Consider the following 18687-nt stretch of genomic DNA (forward strand, 5'->3'; position numbering starts at 1 on the left):
CGTATATGCTCATTTCGTATCCTGTCTCTAAGAGTAAAGCCACTCATCCACCTGATCATCTTCATCTCTGTAACACTTAAGTTAATATTAAGCTTCTCTTTTAATAGCCAACATTCTGTGCCATAAAGTATTGCAGGTCTAACCACCATTTTATAGAATTTTCCCTTAAGTTTGAGTGGTACTTTTCTATCACACAACAAGCCCTATGCATTCCTCCATTTCATCCATCCAACTTGAATTCTACTAATAATATCCCCATCACTCTGAACAATAGACTCAAGATATCTAAAATGTGTACTCTTATTAATGACTTGATCACTCAAAGTCACAAACCCCCCACTAGATCGAATAATACTAAGATTACACTCCAAGTATTTGGTTTTAGATCTACTCAAACGAAAACATTTGGACTTTAAGGTTGACCTCCATAAGTCAAGTTTACCTTCAACTCCCTCTTTAGTCTTATAAACAAGAAGAATATCGTCAACAAAAAGAATACACCAGGGAACATCCTCTTGCAAATCTCAAATAAGAACATCCACGACTAAAGCAAAAAGACATGAGCTTAAGGCTGATCCTTAACATAATCCAACTGAAATTGGAAAATACTTAGTCAAACAGCCTTGTGTTTAAACACAAGTAACTGCTCCAGCATACATATCCCTAATGACTTGAATAAAAGCATTATTAAACCCTTTCTGTTTTAGAACTCTCCATAGCACTTTTCTTGGAACTTTATCATATGCTTTTTCTAAATCAATAAATAGCATATGAAGATCTACCTTTTTTCTCTTTATACTTCTCCATCAAACCTCTCAATAAATGTATGGCTTCCATAGTAGACCTTCCAAGCATGAATCCAAATTAATTTTGAAAAACATTAGTATCACGTCGTAACCTATGCTCCATGACTCTCTCTCATAGTTTTAAAGTATGACAAATCAACTTAATTTCTCTATAATTTGCATAATCATGTAAATCACATTTATTCTTAAAGATGGGAATCAAAACACACATCCTCCACACATTTGTCGTCTTTTTAGTCTTCAAAATAATATTAAAAAGTTTAGTAAGCCAAGAAATTCATTCATCTCTTAAGCATTTTCACACCTCTATTGGAATATTATCAGGTCCAACAGTTTTCCCACACTTCATTTTCTTTAAAACCTTTAACTTCAGTTTTAGTAATACGCCGATAAAAACAAAAATCTTTATTTTCAATTAGAGTGTTAAGGTCACTAAAGTAAGTCGTATTTTCACAATCTTTATTAAAAAGCTTAGCAAAATATTGCATCTACCTTTGTTGAATATCCTCTTCTAAAAAAATCTTTTATTATCTTCATCCTTAATGCACTTGAACTAATTTCATACTACTATTTCTTTATTTGGCTAGCTTATACATATATCTTTTGTCCTCTTTAGTATTTAATTTATTATATAAATCATTAAAAACTAAAGTTTTTGAATCGAAGAATGCTTTCTTAGACTCCTTGCGAGCAACTTTATATCTTTCCCAATTTTCAGAATTTTCACATCTAAACCAATTTTTATAGCAAAACTCATTTTTTATATTTTCTTGTACTTTTTGATTCCACCACCAACTATTTTTATTATTAGAAGTTTTTTTATACTCCAAGCACATCTTTTGCAACATGCCTAATATTACAAGCTACTATTTCCCACATTACATTAGGTGGTTTAAAAAAAATTTAAACATTGATTAAACATTTGAAAAAAAAATGAATGGTCAATTGACATTAAGAAGTCATCTTTAAGGTTTAGTTTTATCCAAGTACTCACCAATCAAAATCATCCTATACATGCAAAATATTATCAACAACTCACATTTAACTCAAAGTCATTAAAAAACCTCCACACTTCAAAATGAAAATAACCTTCTCCTGCAATTAAAGCCATATATTGAGAAAATTTTGATATTTCCAATTGATTGTCCAATGATCACAAAAATTATTAAAATTGTATATGCTACTAGTTTTTAAGATATTAAAGAGAATGAATGATTTTGATATAACCTTTTCCGGTCATTAGATTGAAATATACATGGGAAGGGAATTAAAATAAAATACATGGGAAGGGAATTAAAAAAAAATACATGGGAAGGGAATTGTAATTTTCATTCCAAAATAGGAGAATAAATATTATGCTACAAAGTTTGCTTTCCAATCCACCACCTCTTATGGCCTTAAACATTAAATTAAATCATTAACATTTATTTACAGCATAAAAATTATCTATGGATCAAATTTCATCAATTTTTATACAGATTCAGTCAATCATCAACATGTCCAAGAAAATGAGCACAATCAGATGACATTTAAAAGCACATCTAAAGAATGCACTTTTACCATTGTATTTCACCAATCAAAATCACTAAATAACCTATCAGTCATAAACAATCTATGTATTAAAATTCAAGTTATATTTAAGACTCAATTCTACAAAATAATTAATTTATTGATGGTTAAGTATTATTTGATGCATTCAATAATCAAATATTCTTAAAAAAACATGAAATCCCAAACTACACTAGTTTAATCATATTTATTTTTACATTTGAAGGCCATGCTTAGAAATTTATATGAAGAAGAATGGACATTGTACTTTTAGTAAGAAAAAAACTTTATACATATATCCTATGTTGCACGGATACTCCTATTTACAAGGCGTGCTGTATCGGACACGTGTCGGATACGGATACACCTCCGATACGTGTCGGATACGGCTTTGCCGTATCCAATTAAAATACTATTTAAATTTGACTGGACACGCGTATCGGATACGCGTGTCCTATTAAAAAAAAAACAATGAGCCGCAATTTACCCTATTCTTTTCGGCTTTCCACCGTTTCCGCTCAATATCCATATTCATTTATGCGGCTGAAACATTTCAAAGAGCTAGGTTTTTCGTTTCCACACGTGTTCATTTTCTTCGTTATAGTTGAAGGAGCGGCTCGATGACGCGAGCATAGAAGCAAACAGGATCATCCTTTGTCGACAAAGAGGCATGACGACGCGAGCATTAAAGTCGATAGGATCATCCTTCGTCGACGGAGCGGCTCGACAACGCGAATAGTGAAGGCGAGGTGAGCAGTGAAGGTTCGTTTTCTTCGTCGTTCTTCGTTTTTTTAATCATAGGCTCGGTATCGAGCCGCTCGGTAACGCTTGGTACCGAACGGTACTGGAACTCAGTATTGTTCGGTACTGCTCGATACCGAGCAGTACTGGAACTCGGTACCGCTCGGTATTGGAACTCAGTACTGCTCGGTACTGTAACTCGGTATTGCTCGGTACTACTCGGTACTAGTCGGTATTGGAACTCGGTACTACTCGGTATTGGAACTCGGTACCGCTCGGTATTGGAACTCAGTATCGCTCGGTATTGCTCGGTACCGCTCGGCATTGCTCGGTACCGCTCAGCATTGCTCGGTACCGCTCGGTATAGAGGGGTACTGAATGGTACCAAGCGGCACCGAGAAGCTAAAACATGCTCCGTACCGCTCGGTATCTTTTCATAAAAACAACTTTAAAAATAAATAGCACTTCAAGCGTTATGAAGAAAAACATCAGAAGGGGGAGGCAATATTGCATTCAAATGCAATTTTTGTAATGCAACATACAAAGGATCATATAATAGAGTGAAAGCTCATTTGTTGAAAATTAGTGGTCATGGAATCAAAGTTTGCCCAAAGATAAGCTCATCGCAAATGGCTGAATTACAAAGAAAAATCAGTGAAGCTAAGCAAAGGAGTAAAAAAGAGCTTCCAAAACATATTCCACTTCCAAGCACTCATGCTTCATATCCTTCATCATCTTCTTCAATTAGATGTGATGACAGTGCTATAAATAAAGGGCCTTTTCAAATGGAGGGATTTGAACCAAAAAGAAGAAAACATGTTGTAGATAGTGATTTGAGCACATACTCATTCATCCAATCAATGAAGAGAAATAAAATTACTCCACAACGGACTGAAGATTTAGTTTATGGGCATACAAACCTTCGACTTCTCTCAAGGAAAACTCCAACTTATATGGAAGGAGACAACAGGATGTGGGATGTTGCTGGAGATGGATTTGAATCTCTTGAGGATATGGGAATATTAGAAATTGCTAATCTTTCACTTGATGAGCCTGAATTAGAAGCTATGATATTTATTGAAGATGATATAGAAACTCAAAGACAAACCACTGAAGAAGCTAATCCTATCATTCCTTCTATTGAATAGTTGAAACTTCATGTGCTGGACAATTTATCTTCTTGTTTTTGTTGTTGAACTAGACATTTCAATACTTAATGCTTACTTTTATTTCAATTTTTTTGTCATTTCAAATATTACACTTTCATTACTTTCTTAATTTTTATGTATTATTTATATATTATAATGTTGTATCCGCGTTGTATTCGTATATTGTATTTTTAAGAATTGGTGTGTCCCGTATCCGTATCGTGTCGTATCCATATCGCCGTATCCGTATCGGTGAAACATAGGTCCTTACTTACATAAGTGCAGCCACCAAATTACAAGTAGATCTCTGTTTGTTTAGAAGGGAAAAAAATCTTGTAATATAAATCTATGAGAAAGCTTGATCACATAACATTGGGTACTAGTTATGGATTTATATATTAAGAGCATAAAAAATTTTTGGCCCTAAAATAAGGTGATGGAATTTGAAACATGAAAAAATTGTTAATCTTTCAAACTACGTTGCTAAGTGATGAAATGGCTAATTCATTAAAAGGACTGAAGTAAAGATTTTCGGAGCATAGAAATATATCATAGATTGAAAAAAAAAAATTTGGTTGTGAAGTGAGAAGGTATAGGGAGTTATCAAGGAAAAAATGATAGCATTTAAAAGGTGACAAAAATTGAATATTACTAAGACTTATAATGATTATAAGAAAGCTGATACCCTTGCAAAGAGGGTACTCAGTAAACTAAAAGCAATAGCCTTTAATGATTTATATAATAGGCATGCTACTAAGGAAAAAAAAATTAGATATATAGAATAGCTAAGATAAGAGATGAGAAATTCATGGATTTTTATTAAATTGGAAGAATAGAAATGAATATAATATAATATTGGTTAAATATGAAATACTTAAGAAAAGATAGAGGTGTTATTTTGAAAAGTTACTAAATAAGAACTTTATAAAATTATTTTGGATAACATACCCTACAATACATTGAAATATAATACAGATGATTCTGAAAAAGAAAAAAGTGAAGTTAGATAAAAAAGATATACAAATGTAAGGTTTTAGTTCAAAATGAAATTGAGTAGAATTTGGAGAGTTATACAAGATTTTGCACTGATTTGGTTAACATTTTTTTTTTCAATAGGATTGTGAAAACTACGAGTATTTCAAATGATTGGACAAGAAACATTTCGATAACAAGATTCAAGAATAAAGGGCAATGTTCAAGATTGTGCTAATTATAAAGCAATCAAACTCATTAGTTATGCAATGATGCTACAAGAAACAATGACAAAACATAGGCTTTGTAAGATTATGGAAATTTGGGGGTAATCAATGATTTCATGTAAGGGATATATAATTAAAGCAATATTTGTGTTAAATAATTGATAAAAAGTATAGAAAACAAAGAAAGGATCTTAAAAAAAAAAATTGATCTTAATAAGGCATGAGTAGGTATCACAAGAATTGATTTGGTGTGCTTTTAAGACAGAAAGGTATATGTCCTATATATGTTGATGTCTTTAAAAATATTTATAATAAAGCATTGATTATATTGAAAAATAATTGTAGAGTGACCTAAGAGTTTTCAATTACTACAGGTTTACATCAAAAATCAAAATTGAGTCCTTTTTTTTGTTTGTTCTGGATAAATAAATGCTTAGAAAGGGTATTCAAAAAAGGTGCTTTAATGTATGCTTTTTGCATATGACAGTTTTAATTAGAGATAAATCTTAAGTGGAAATTTAGAATAGTGGAGAAAAAATAATTAGAAGATAGAGATATTAGAAATAACAGAACAAAAAATTGAGTGCATGTTATAGATATTATAATTAACATTCAATATTATCAGAAAATAAGGAGCACCTAAATATGATAGGTTTAAGTATCTTGAAATTAGTATAAAATAAATGGAGATATAGATGAAGATATAACTATTAGAGTTGAGGCTGGCTATTAAAATGGAGAAGCATGTTGGAATTTTTATATGATAAAAGGAAATCATGAAGGCTTAGATGTAAATTCTATAAAATCATAATTAGGACAACAACATTAGATGGATCTAAATGTTGGGTTGTAAAAAGGTTATTCATATCTAAGTTGAGTGTGGCTAAAAAATAATAATAAGATGTATGTGTAGCAAAATCAAAAATAACAAAAAAAAAATTATGGAATGATTATATTAGAAGAAGGGCTACAATTAATCTATTAAAGATAAAGAGAATGAAAATAAACTAGGTGATTTGAACATATACAATGAAGGTTAGAAAATGCGCCTAAAATATAAGTTAATAAAATTAGTGTTAAAGGATTAAGAAGGAAAAAGGGTAGACTTGACTTTCCATGAATAGAATTTGTTAAAAAAAAAAAAAACTTGTAAATAATAAGTTTAATATCTCAAACTGCTCAACAAGGGGAAATGAAAAGTTGGATTTAAAGCTGGCCCTAAGTAACTAGGATAAGGCAAATAATGATGATGACTATCACATTTAAATACATGCATCCACTTTAAATCTCTCCACCGTTGAAATATATAGATGAGTGATGGAAGACAGGTGGCAATAATGAATGCAAGAAATTCTTTTAAAAGGATAGTAGTTTAACTCTATATATGATGTACATCGTACAGTATGAACAAGAAAATTAAACTATTTATACATTACTAATTGGTGATTGTACTAAATTTTTATTGAACTGTTCGTATAGTACTAATTAGACATCGTACAGTACGAACAGGCAAATTGAACTGTTCATATAATACTAACTGGTGATCATACAGTACTAACAGGTCAAATTTTGCACATCATACTGGATTATCCTACGGTTGTACTGTAGATCTTTCACGGCTTAAATGATTTTTTAGAGTTTTTTTAGGCCCTCTATTTAAATTTTCTAATAAGACTTTGTAAGAGTCTTTGGTATCCATTGAAGCTTAATTTTGTCTGGAGAAAACTTCAAGAGAGAACTTGAAAGGAAGAGAGCAAATGGTGGAGTTTAAGAAAGGGAAAAGATGCTTGAAGGGGATTTTAAGGGAGTGTGTAGGGGATTTCACACGGTTGCTCTGGTAAGCTTGTACCTCAGTACCATCAGATTTAAGATTCTTCTTGAGGGAAGTTTTAGGAAAAATAAGATCTCCTTGGTGTCAAAGGGCCGGCTCCTCCGTCGCATATGATGTACGTGTGCATGAATGTTTATATTTATAAATAGAATGAAAAAAATATTTTCAATAGAACCTTTTCATTATGTTAAGGGGTTGTTTTGTTGGCTAAAAAAAATGCATTATTAAAAAAAATGTAGTGTAAAAAGAATGAAGTATAAAAGGAATACTTTAGAGTTGTTTGGATGAGTGAAAAGTAAATGCAGGTGAATGCTTTTTTTATTTGGCTTGAACGTAGTGTAAAGTCTAAAGATGGTGGTAGCAGGCGGCAACACTAATGGTGGCTGGTAGATGGCGGTGGCCGGTCGGTGGCCGGTCGGTGGCGGTGGCCCACGATGGGTGGCAGTGACCTATTGTGGGTGGCGAAAGTGGTGGCAAGTGGTGGGTGGCAGCGACAAGCGATGGGTGGCAGCGACAAGTGATGGGTGGTGGCGGGGCAGGTGGCAGTGGTGTTCGACGACGACAGCGCATGATGGTGACTTGTGGTGAAAGGTGGCGGCGAGAGGTGGCAGTGGTCGGCAGCGATGGCAAATGGTGGCGGCAAAGGAGGATGGTGGGAATCGACGGTGGTGGCCAGGGGCTAGTGGTGGAGATCGGCAATGGGTGATTGCGGCGGTAAAGCGAGCTTGCTTGTAGTGTAAATAATTCTCACTCAAAGCTGAGCGAGTTTAGTTTACCTAAGAAATGAACTAAAATGGTTTACACTACATTTATTTTACTTTGCTTGATTTTCATCCACCCAAACACCAATATTTTCAAAACCCCGATATTTGGAATACTTTACACCCACTTTACTTCCAACCAAATAGCCCCCAAGTCAAAAATAGGCTTTGTCATGCCATGTAAAACTTCTATTTCTCATTTAAAAGGGACATGGCATGGCTACTATTCATATGATTAACATTTGGATTCTAATTGAACTTGCTAAAACATAATCAAACAATAGAATTTTGCAATGAAAAATTACAAAACAAATAGATCGCATCAAAACAGAACATAAAAGTTTTTATACTGACTTCAGCCTTATCAAATGTCAAACCAAAATGATATTTCATCTTTCAAGTAATAACCACATTTATATTGCATTAAGTAACCTTAAACAAATATGCAAAATAAATTCTGCTCAAACAAAAGCAATCAAGTATTCCATGTAAGATTACCATTTCAACATTTTCAAGTTTAACAAAGCGATAAAGAACTAGAAATTTAGAATGCAGAGCTGACACAGGAAGGATGGCCGGATGGGCCTATAAATTTTTTATGTTTATTAAATATGCAGTCGTAAAATAAATCAGCTGTTAACTACTTAAAAAAATGAGATATTGTCAACAAGCAAAACAATGAATGTTGTCGATCCGAGGCCAATCATTAGCAAATTAAATTAAACAATTTGTTGAAATAATTTTAGTATCCATCAAGATCATTCCAACAGCAAGGATTGGAACCTTTGAATATTTCGCTTTTAAAATAAAAGCCTTAATTCAGTAGAATCACACACCTTGCAATGAAGAAGTTTTAATGGTGCACAAAGACTAAATTATGCTTATCATAAAAGTTTTTATGCACAATAAAAAATCCTAAAAGATGCAAAAAAACTGTTCACTGCATGCATCCATCAAAACACCTAAGTTATCACTATTTTCCAAAAGCATCTTCATGCAAAGCCATCTTACAGATAAGACTATACCGAAAATTCTTATCCATACAATTATGAGGTCAGTGAAGTCTATATTCTCGAAATAAATCAATTCAAAATATGGAGAACAATCAAGCACTATAGATAAAACAATAAGCAAGCAAGTTGTGCAACTCAGACGTGGATACGAACTCCAACTTCAAAATTTCCATTTGCAAAAGGAGTGCAGTGTAATGCATCATCAATGTCCTTGCACCCTAAGGCAAGCAACAGAATTAAGAAATTGGACAAATAATTAACAATAATAAAATAAAAATGACGTGTTTAACAAGTTAAGGTACCAGGTGGGTCAACACTAAAAACTCTCAAATGCCGCAAATCCTCTCTATGAGGGTTAGCTAGATCGTCAGATGACAGCGACCAAGGGAGAGGTGGCAAGCAAGCAAGAACTTGCGTTGAAAATGGTCTTGAATTTATATCATTCTCAATTAAAACCACCTGTTTCATCAATAATACATCTCAACTTTGCAACAATTCTAATAAATTTTAGTAATACGATTCATTGAGTAATTGAGTAAAAGCGACATCTTTAGATGCATAAAAAAATGTCAAAGATCAACAAAACATCATAGTACATAGACTTCAAATTATTTTAAATTTACCTCACTTTCTGTTTCTCTATCACCAATCTTTCCAATAGTTCTGACGTAATGCCCAAATGGATATTTTGATGAGCAATCCCAAGAATCAACAGCAACAATGATTCTCTTATCCACAAGATTCCCAATCTGTCGAGTTTGAATGCGAATCTTAGGGATTCTACGATCTTTAGAAATAAATAAAGCATGGGCTACGCCACCATTACTTGCAGGCAATGGCATTGGCTCTAAGGACCCACAATAGCTGCATGAAAGGTAATTAAACCAAATATCAAGGCATGAATAAGAAAAGAACCAAAACATCACACAACATAAATAATAGTAAAATCTAAGAGTTCCATTTATTAATAAAAAGACAAAAGGCATACACCTGTTAAAACTATTAAACATTTAACAATTTCAATGGAGAATACATAGATATCTACTTACAATAAAAACTAAGTATTTTATGTACCAAATAAAACATGGTCTCAATTACAGTATTAACAAGAAACACATCATCATCATCATTAGCCTTAAACAACTATTAAGGATCAGATTTATCAATCCACATTCTTGCCTGATCCAATTAAATTTTATTTGCTTAAATATTTTGTACACCATCTAACAATCCAACCTAAGTCTAGCCCTTTTGTTGACATTCCTCCCATATTAATTTTATTCATCCATTTTATTGATGCACTTCTACCCTTCGTTATTCACCAAAATAACATCAATACCATCACCATCATTAGCCTATTCCAACTATTTAGGATCAGCTTTATACATCATCATCCTCTATTTTATTCCAGTTGAATGTTGCACTAGATTTTATAATTGTTTTGGGGTTTTCCCCCAAAACTTATATCCATTCTCTTTTTTATCAATCCCTTTTTCTAATCATTGACATAATTTATATCCACCTTATCAGTGTAGAATCTACTCTTTCTTTTATACATGATCAAACCACATAAATATATTTTTAATTATTTTAACTTCAATAGATGCTACTCCTATTTTTCATTTAATATAATTATTTCATAATCAGTAATTCCTAATTTTGCTAAACATCCATCCTAGCATTCTCATTCCTACTAACTTTAAATTTGCTACCAATAACTTCTTTATCACCCAACACTCAAATATATTGTCGACCTAATTACATCTTCAACAACATCAAGCCTTTATCCCACTTCGTGGGGTCGGCAAACCTAATTACATCTTCATAAAATTTAATTTTAGGCTTCAATAAAATTCTCTGATATCACTTAAATAAGATAATAAAATGAAAGCAATTGCAAGAGTAACAATTACTAAAGATAAGATAGTGAAAAATAGACAAATAAGATAGTGAAAAATAGACTTGCATGATTTAAGCATGTATAATAGAGGGTAGAAAAATGGGGCAAATAAATAGCTAGATTTATGCTAAAACATTGGGAGAAGAGATATGGAGTAAAATTAATATGATAATAATTTTGAGTAAACATATTTGAGGACAATTACACCTCAAATAGTACCCACTAGAGTGCATGGACAATTAGGGTTCACAAAGCTGGCAACAAATAGCTGGGATAAGGTTATTTATCATAATAATGATGAAGAACTACCCAATTTACTATAGAGATCACTAAAAATTATACATTTTGCTTTAATAACCATTCTCTTTAAAAACCCCTAACTTTCTAATAATTTTTGTAAGTTTTAATAGTACATATATTCATCATTCTTTTAAAAAAACATCTTTATATCAAAATATCTTGTGCCTCCTCACTCAACTACTAAGTTTTCTCAAATAAGATCATTTTCTGAACTCCACTAAACCTTTTATGGCAATCTTCCTAATGCAACTAAGCATCTTATGTCACATCAAATTTGACTCAATTATAGAAAATAAAATTTCCTATTATCAGAGAATAATGAAATATTATCTGCCTACCTCAATATGTTATCTTGATGTAATTATTTTATTTGATTGTTTCTTATACTTCAATCATTCATAACTATTATTCTATGGTGTCACAGCAAACTTTCTCATGGAATCACCTTACAATCTTAGTACAAAAATTTCTTTTCTTCTAAGCAAAAAAAAGATATTTGTAATTTAGTAGCGCCACTTGCAAAATAATCAAGTGGTTTTTTCATTTCCTAAATATATGTTCCCTATTGTATGATCGCATGCTATGTGAAACCAAATATAGCTATTCTAATCATATTTCCATTTCAAATTCCAAATTTGTTAGGAATCCTCTCATAGCTCATTCTAAAACTCTTTTAATTCAACAATTTTCACTAGACTAAACGTAGTGTTAATTCGTAGGTTTTTTAATAACTTTTGTAGCACAATTAACTTACCATTTTCCTTCATCTTCCTTTCATATTAGTTATATCTCAATGTCATAGTATGTGTATCTTTTACTTTTTATCTCTACAAGCCCAAGTCGATCAGTTTATTATTTAATAAACTTAAATTCAGTAAGTATTTACTAATTGTTTCACACTTAGTCCTTTCTACTTTTATCGCATAATTTAAAATTCTCTATTGGTAAAACTACTAATTGTCAGTGAAATGCTTATATATAATAAATCTTTTGCAACTTTACAAAATTTAAATTTAAGTCTCCGTAATATTTTGTTACTACATATTACTGCTAAGATATTTGCCCAAATTTGAATATCTAAAGAGAACCACTACCTTTAAATTGAAAAACTTGGTATAACTTGATCTTAAACACTATTAATCAATTATTATAATCTTTGCATCCATCTGCATATCATGTGATTGGTTTTGTTCTAACTTTTCACTTCAAAAAAAATAATTACCTATTAGGCATGTCATCTGCAAATGGCATATCCTAGACACATTTAAAAAAAAAAAAACTTATTGTAACATTTTAAATGACAAATACAAAATATATAAACTCAATATTTACATCTTATGTAACCCTAACTGGATAGAAAATTCTTTATTCACTCCAAAACTACTTCAAGTACTACCTGCATCCTCTCATGCCTATATATTGTAATGAGCACTCATTGAATGTCTTATGCATATTCTTTAAGATCACTCAACCATAAATTCTATCAAAGTGTTTATAGAAGTCAATAGAGCTGGTTTTAAAAAGAAAAAAATGAAAAAACTGCTGCTGTAAAAAACAAAAAAGTCAATAATACTAATAGTAGTCTTCATTATCATTATCATTATCATAAGCTTTATCCCATCTATTTTGGGTCAACTTTAGAAATCCACACTCTCCATTTATTTCAATTGAGTGTTATCTGAATTGTTAAATCTTTTTTGTGCGCATTTAGCACTAGTTAGAATAATATCAACTCATGATAGCAAAAATAGACAAGTACTAGAATAATGGAACCAGGTTTTCTTCAACTTACGAGCTCCAATTTCGCTTTATAATACCAATGACACGCCCTATTGGGCGACTAGAAACAGTAGGTGCAGATCCAGCAAAAGCTTTTGCTACATTTGCATTGCTTGGAGCATCATCAACACTGCTTGGAACCAAGTGAACGTCATCTTCCTCATCTTCATCTAACAGAACCATCTTAAATTTAATTTGAAGATAAATTGAGAAAACCAGATTCAATATTAAGCATCAGGAAACACACCATCGTCCACAACAATCAAGGACTTCTCAGTCCACTGGTCTTGAGGCAAGAGCTCTACCGCAACAATATCTCCATCAAAGGCCCTATTCATGTTAACCCTACCATAAATCACTATCTCATCACCAATACTTTCACTTCCAACATAACCCTCAAATGGATTGTAACGGTTAACTCGAAGCTTTCCTTGGTGGTAAATTCTATGGAGAAGGCCGGAAGTAATCTCTGACATAGGTTTGTGCTGTATTGAAGAAAGGAAATCCAGGACATACACATAAATAAATATCATCAGCATATTCATTCCAAATTTTTTTATGAAAAATTAAAACTCTGGTCAATAATTTAACTTCTCAAAGTAAGAAAGCATCTTTTGGAAGATCACTGAACCTCATGGTAGATGACTTTCCGCTTTGATGGTCTTGGGTCATCGAATTCTTCCTTTACAACGTCTAGAGATGTTGGGATGACAACCAAGTCCAGTAAATTAGGCTGCTCAAGAGACCTTACATATGACTCCACTAAAAACAGAAATATTTTCATTGTGAGCTTCAAGAAAAAATTGACAAACTTTAGATTGTTGCTGCAGCAAAAAAAAATTACCTGTTTCTGCAGAAAGTCCCTCTTCAATGGCTTTTTTCTTATTCTCTCTGTCATTGGTAATTAACAATATTTGCGTGCTTCCACCTAAGTGGCTTTGATACCAATGAGCAGCAACCCGAATTGCTGAAAGGCACAGGTAAAGTGTTAGATTCTCAAAGTTATAAGAGTAATTCAAATAGTTATTAAAAAAACCATGTAAAATTTTAGCAATTGAGCTAGGCAGGAGTGCATATTGATATCCGAGGAGATCCTTAAGATTAAATGAAATTCATGCCATGATATCACACTCTACTTGCCCTTATTCTATGAGGACCACCTCTAAAATGTAAAGGATAAAAAAAACTAAATAACAATATAGATACATGAACATTATATTTTAGTATAAAATCAATGTCAACAACAGGGAGGACATATCAAGGTAGAGTGGCCTCTGATTGAGCTTGTTGATAATGAAATGCATCCAACTCCCAACTCATGCAAATGTTAAAATGGTACTCAAGACATTGCCTCTTTTTTGGGGGCTGTGTAAACTGACTTGGTAGTCATTCCAAGGTTACTTCCACTACTCCCAAAAGTTGTAGAGGTTCCCGACATATTATTATTATTTGCTAATTTGAAAAAAAACAGGTAAGTTAATGGACTATAGATGATTGGCGTGTAAAGATTTGAACATATTCAAGTGTCACAATTCAGATAATGAAAACAGTCACTGAATTAAAACAGATTAGCATGCAGTTTTCTACTTGGATACCATAACACAATTCCCTTCTTATCATGCATGCACTTGTTAGGGTATGTGTAAGATTTTAGTCAACCATGAAAACACAATTGAGTACTATGAAAAAACTGATTTGATGAGAATCAAATAAAATGTGCATCTCAAATGAATGCCCAGATATTTTAAGGATGTGTACGATACAAAATTGGTTAAGTTTAAAAAGAACAATAAAAAAGCCACTTTCACAGGAAAATTCTTTAGATATGAAGCAGATATGTTTTCATAGGGATAATGTAAGTATGCTAGATACTTTTGGGCATTCAAATACTCTAGGTTACTGTATCATGTCATGCCTAATGTAACTTAAATTATAAAAATGGTCCCATTCAATATTTTCAAAATGACGGTAATAAGTTTATGATTATTACAAATGAGATGTTGCAGTTTATGGCATGGTATATTTTACAAATTATTTAATTTATTCTTTCTTCTTTGTTCTCACTAACTGTGTCTGTATGATTACATTGACATAGATGTAATAATGATTATTTTGTGTTTGAATCTGCCCATGCAAATAAATTGATATTTGTACTTGTATACACAGAACTGTGCTCATGCATACATGTAATTATAAGCATAAACGTATAAATCTCTCTCTAACATAAGCATATGTAAAACTTTCAATTGTAATAAAAATATATACTCAGTAGTTTAAACCCTTAAATGAAAATGAACTCTCATAGAATTTTGTGACATAATCAAGTAAGATAAATTAGTTTCTATTACAAAAGGTGATAAAAAACAACAACAACATCAAGCCTTTGTCCCACTACATGGGGTCGGCAAAAGGTGATAAAAAAGCAAAACACAAAAAAATCATTAACTAAATTTCATTAAGTTCCACTTTTCTCCAGCAGCTTAACTTTCCAAAATGCAATTTTCATTTAGTTGGTAAAATTGCTAAGAAAATCACCATTTTGCATGAGCACCTTCTATATGACTTTATGAGCAATTGAATTGACTTATGAAGTAGCTCGTGATTTCATGTTAAAGTATAACGATTGTAATTGATAGAGTACAACAAAAGCATGACAACAACATAGTTATAACAAATGAACCCTAATTCAAGTAAAGAAAAAATGTCAAATGTAAAGATAGCTACACAGATAAACTTAAAGCTAGATGTAATAGATTATATCAAGAATAATTTGAGCAAGAATAACAAAAAACAGTAGATGCACCAATTGAGAGAAAGAGATAAATTAATGCGGGAGGAATATGCAGGTAATACAATAGTCTAAAGGTAAGCAGCTTATAAAAATGGAATTAATACCTCACGCATCTCAACAAGAGTAAAAATGTATTATCAAATATATAGTTAAATATAATATACATGCAAATATACTATATATGGATTATGTACTTATGCAAGCATATATGTGTATATGTATATATATTTGTACACACACAAATGCAAATATGATGTATAATATAACAAAGTCGATTTTGAGTTGAATAAAACTTATCTTATAAGAGCCATCTTTGAGTCAAAGCCTATAAATATCGAATTTAAATTGATTAAAATTCGAGCAAATATCAAACCAATTTCAACTTTTAAACATAATAAACAACCAAATTTCAGATCAACTTTGGGCCAAATTCAAGAAAGAACAAAAAGCTTACATTCTATTTGGGTTTGAGTACACAAAAACCTAAACATAATACATCTAATAGGTGTATCTTCATCCTAAAAATAAAAATCTAGATCTAATAATATTTTTTTAAATTGTTTTCAGATTGATGTGCATAAATCGGATTATTATATTCATTTAGTGTCGTGTAAATACTAACCCAGCTAGTTAATGCATCATATTGGGTCATGTTTGGATTTCATTATGTACCCATTTGATATAACGGTTCAAGTATGGGTTATCCTCAAAAGGGGTGGTACATTTTCACGCCAAACTAAAATCTGGCCCCATTAACACAAGTTAATACACCTAATTATATGTCATGTGGGATACTGTGAATGAAGATTCATCTAGAATGTACTAATATGGTGCACTACATCCATGTACAAGTCATCCTAAGCGTTTATGATTTCTTTAAAAACTATGTTACACAAAATAAAATATACATTCCCATGATGAAGTACAACTAATGTTAATCAGAAAATAAAAAGACAGACCTCTGTCATTTCGATCGTTTGGGCTCTCCCCAACCATCTCTTTGACGTAAGTATCTCTACATTAAACCAAAAAACTGAATTTTATGAAGTTCATACATTTCTTCACAAATAAAATTGCAAATAGATCAAAACTACTAATGAAAAGAAATAACTTGGACGATAAAGAATATATTTTTCGATCAGCAGAACAAGAAATTGTAAATAAAAGTAGTTTAAAAAAATAAAAATAAAAATTTAAAAGTATGAATCTACCTGTTATGCAGGAAAAGCTTTCAAGATTCAATAACATCAGAAGCATAAACTTACCTGTGATGATCATTGGAGAAAACGAAGAAATTCTTCATGGCATTGGTGCAGAGAGCCTTGATCCTATTGTACACCGCCATATTCTTGTTTCTGACCTCCTCCAGGACCACCGAGAGTACGACGACATTGTTTATCGCTGGATTCTCAAGCAAGTCAATCTAAAAATCCAAAAAAGCATCAGAACGAAAGAATAAAAACATCCTCCGTGAAAACCACACCCAAACCAAAAAAAAAATACCTGATGAAGCACCACGTTGGTGTCGATGATTAGGATTGCCGAGGCAGCGGAACTAAGCCGGGCAGAGGAAGTGTCGCAGACCTTACATATCACAGAGCCGCAGTAGATGTCGTCCCTGAGGTAGTGCTCTCTTACGACCTTTGAGATGTTTTGTGTGAGAGTTAGGCTAAGGGCTTGTTCTGCAAGGAACTAAAAGAAAAGATACCCACCTTGACGACTCTTCCCTGCTTCGTCTTCTTCACAAACGATTTGCTCTGCAACATGACTTACGCCGGCGGGCGCCACGAATCAAGCAGCGGGGCAAAGCGAGGACGAGGGTTGTTTTCGGAACAGACCTGTGAGACCCGCGTACTTCTCTTAGGTCATATCCAAGCGAAAAACTCATTTTCCCCTCCTAATTTGTCTCGAAACAAACGTTTTTTCTAACATCAAAAAAAAAATTAATTACATACATGACACTTAAAATTATTAAAAAATATCTATTCAACACTTAAAATATCATATTTATTTATATACCACTTAATTCTTACTCTAAACATTTGAGATAACACTCCCGTAAGGTTCCATCAAAACCCCTCTCCATGACATCTAGTCCCGCTCGATTTTCCAGCGTGAAAGCTTCAGCGGAGCCTCGTCGCCTATTCTTCGCTCGAGTCGGTATGACTCCCTGCTCTCCTTCGTCGCTTCTTCTTCGCTCGAGCACAATGCACTTTGCATGCCCTAGGTGAAAATACAGTGAATTTTCTATTAGCTAGTGGCCCGACAAAGCCTGCTCTATGCCGCCTGGTCATGCCTGCTTTGTGCCGCCTGTCAACCGAAATTCTATTACACAGCAAACTTAGGAATCCTGCCAAACGGAACCCTCCAAAACCACCTACAAATTAAGCAATGCTTAGAAAATAATATCTCTCTCTTTTTTCACCAAGGCTTACTGATTTTGATTCATGTTAATCATTTTTGTTAACTCATTTATTATTTCCATACACATAAATGAGTTCGAGTAATTTTGCTTCATCATCCTGAAATTCGGTGGATATTAGAGTGAGGTGCAAGATCATACTCGAATGAAGTATATGGGTGGAAGTCAAAAAACCTTAAAGCTTCGAAGAGATGAAATTAGTTTGTTGTTGCTAAAAGAATGAGTTGAAGCACTTTGTCATTGGCTACGGGGATAACCATTCAACTTACACTATCATGTCATTGGAACTTCACATAAGAATTACATGTTGGTTTCAAGAGACTTAGATTTAGTTGACAAGATGAGCAGTTCCTATGAAAGTAATAGATTTGAGATAGCGGTTGCAATAAAATATCACGAGGTAGATATGTCTCAATCACAGAACATTCAAATATAAATAAACAACCAA

At 32.5% G+C, this 18687-nt stretch overlaps 1 protein-coding gene across 1 annotated transcript in view; it reads right to left on the reverse strand.

Moving 5' to 3' along the window:
- LOC110101369 (exosome complex exonuclease RRP44 homolog A) overlaps positions 1-17705 on the reverse strand; it is a 43740-nt gene extending 26035 nt beyond the window's left edge. The window contains exons 1-11 of the mRNA XM_020829238.2: positions 17530-17705; positions 17321-17458; positions 17083-17240; positions 16777-16832; positions 13871-13993; positions 13658-13788; positions 13274-13511; positions 13040-13196; positions 9671-9911; positions 9350-9506; positions 9197-9265 (exon numbers count right to left, since the gene is read on the reverse strand). Coding sequence (XP_020684897.1) covers positions 9197-9265; positions 9350-9506; positions 9671-9911; positions 13040-13196; positions 13274-13511; positions 13658-13788; positions 13871-13993; positions 16777-16832; positions 17083-17240; positions 17321-17458; positions 17530-17583 — 1522 coding nt within the window. The 5' untranslated portion in view covers positions 17584-17705. The remainder of the gene's footprint in view (positions 1-9196; positions 9266-9349; positions 9507-9670; positions 9912-13039; positions 13197-13273; positions 13512-13657; positions 13789-13870; positions 13994-16776; positions 16833-17082; positions 17241-17320; positions 17459-17529) is intronic.
- Positions 17706-18687: the final 982 nt, after the last annotated feature.

Source organism: Dendrobium catenatum, unplaced genomic scaffold, assembly GCF_001605985.2.
Source record: "Dendrobium catenatum unplaced genomic scaffold, ASM160598v2 fragScaff_scaffold_1429, whole genome shotgun sequence".
NCBI classification, from domain to species: Eukaryota; Viridiplantae; Streptophyta; class Magnoliopsida; order Asparagales; family Orchidaceae; genus Dendrobium; species Dendrobium catenatum.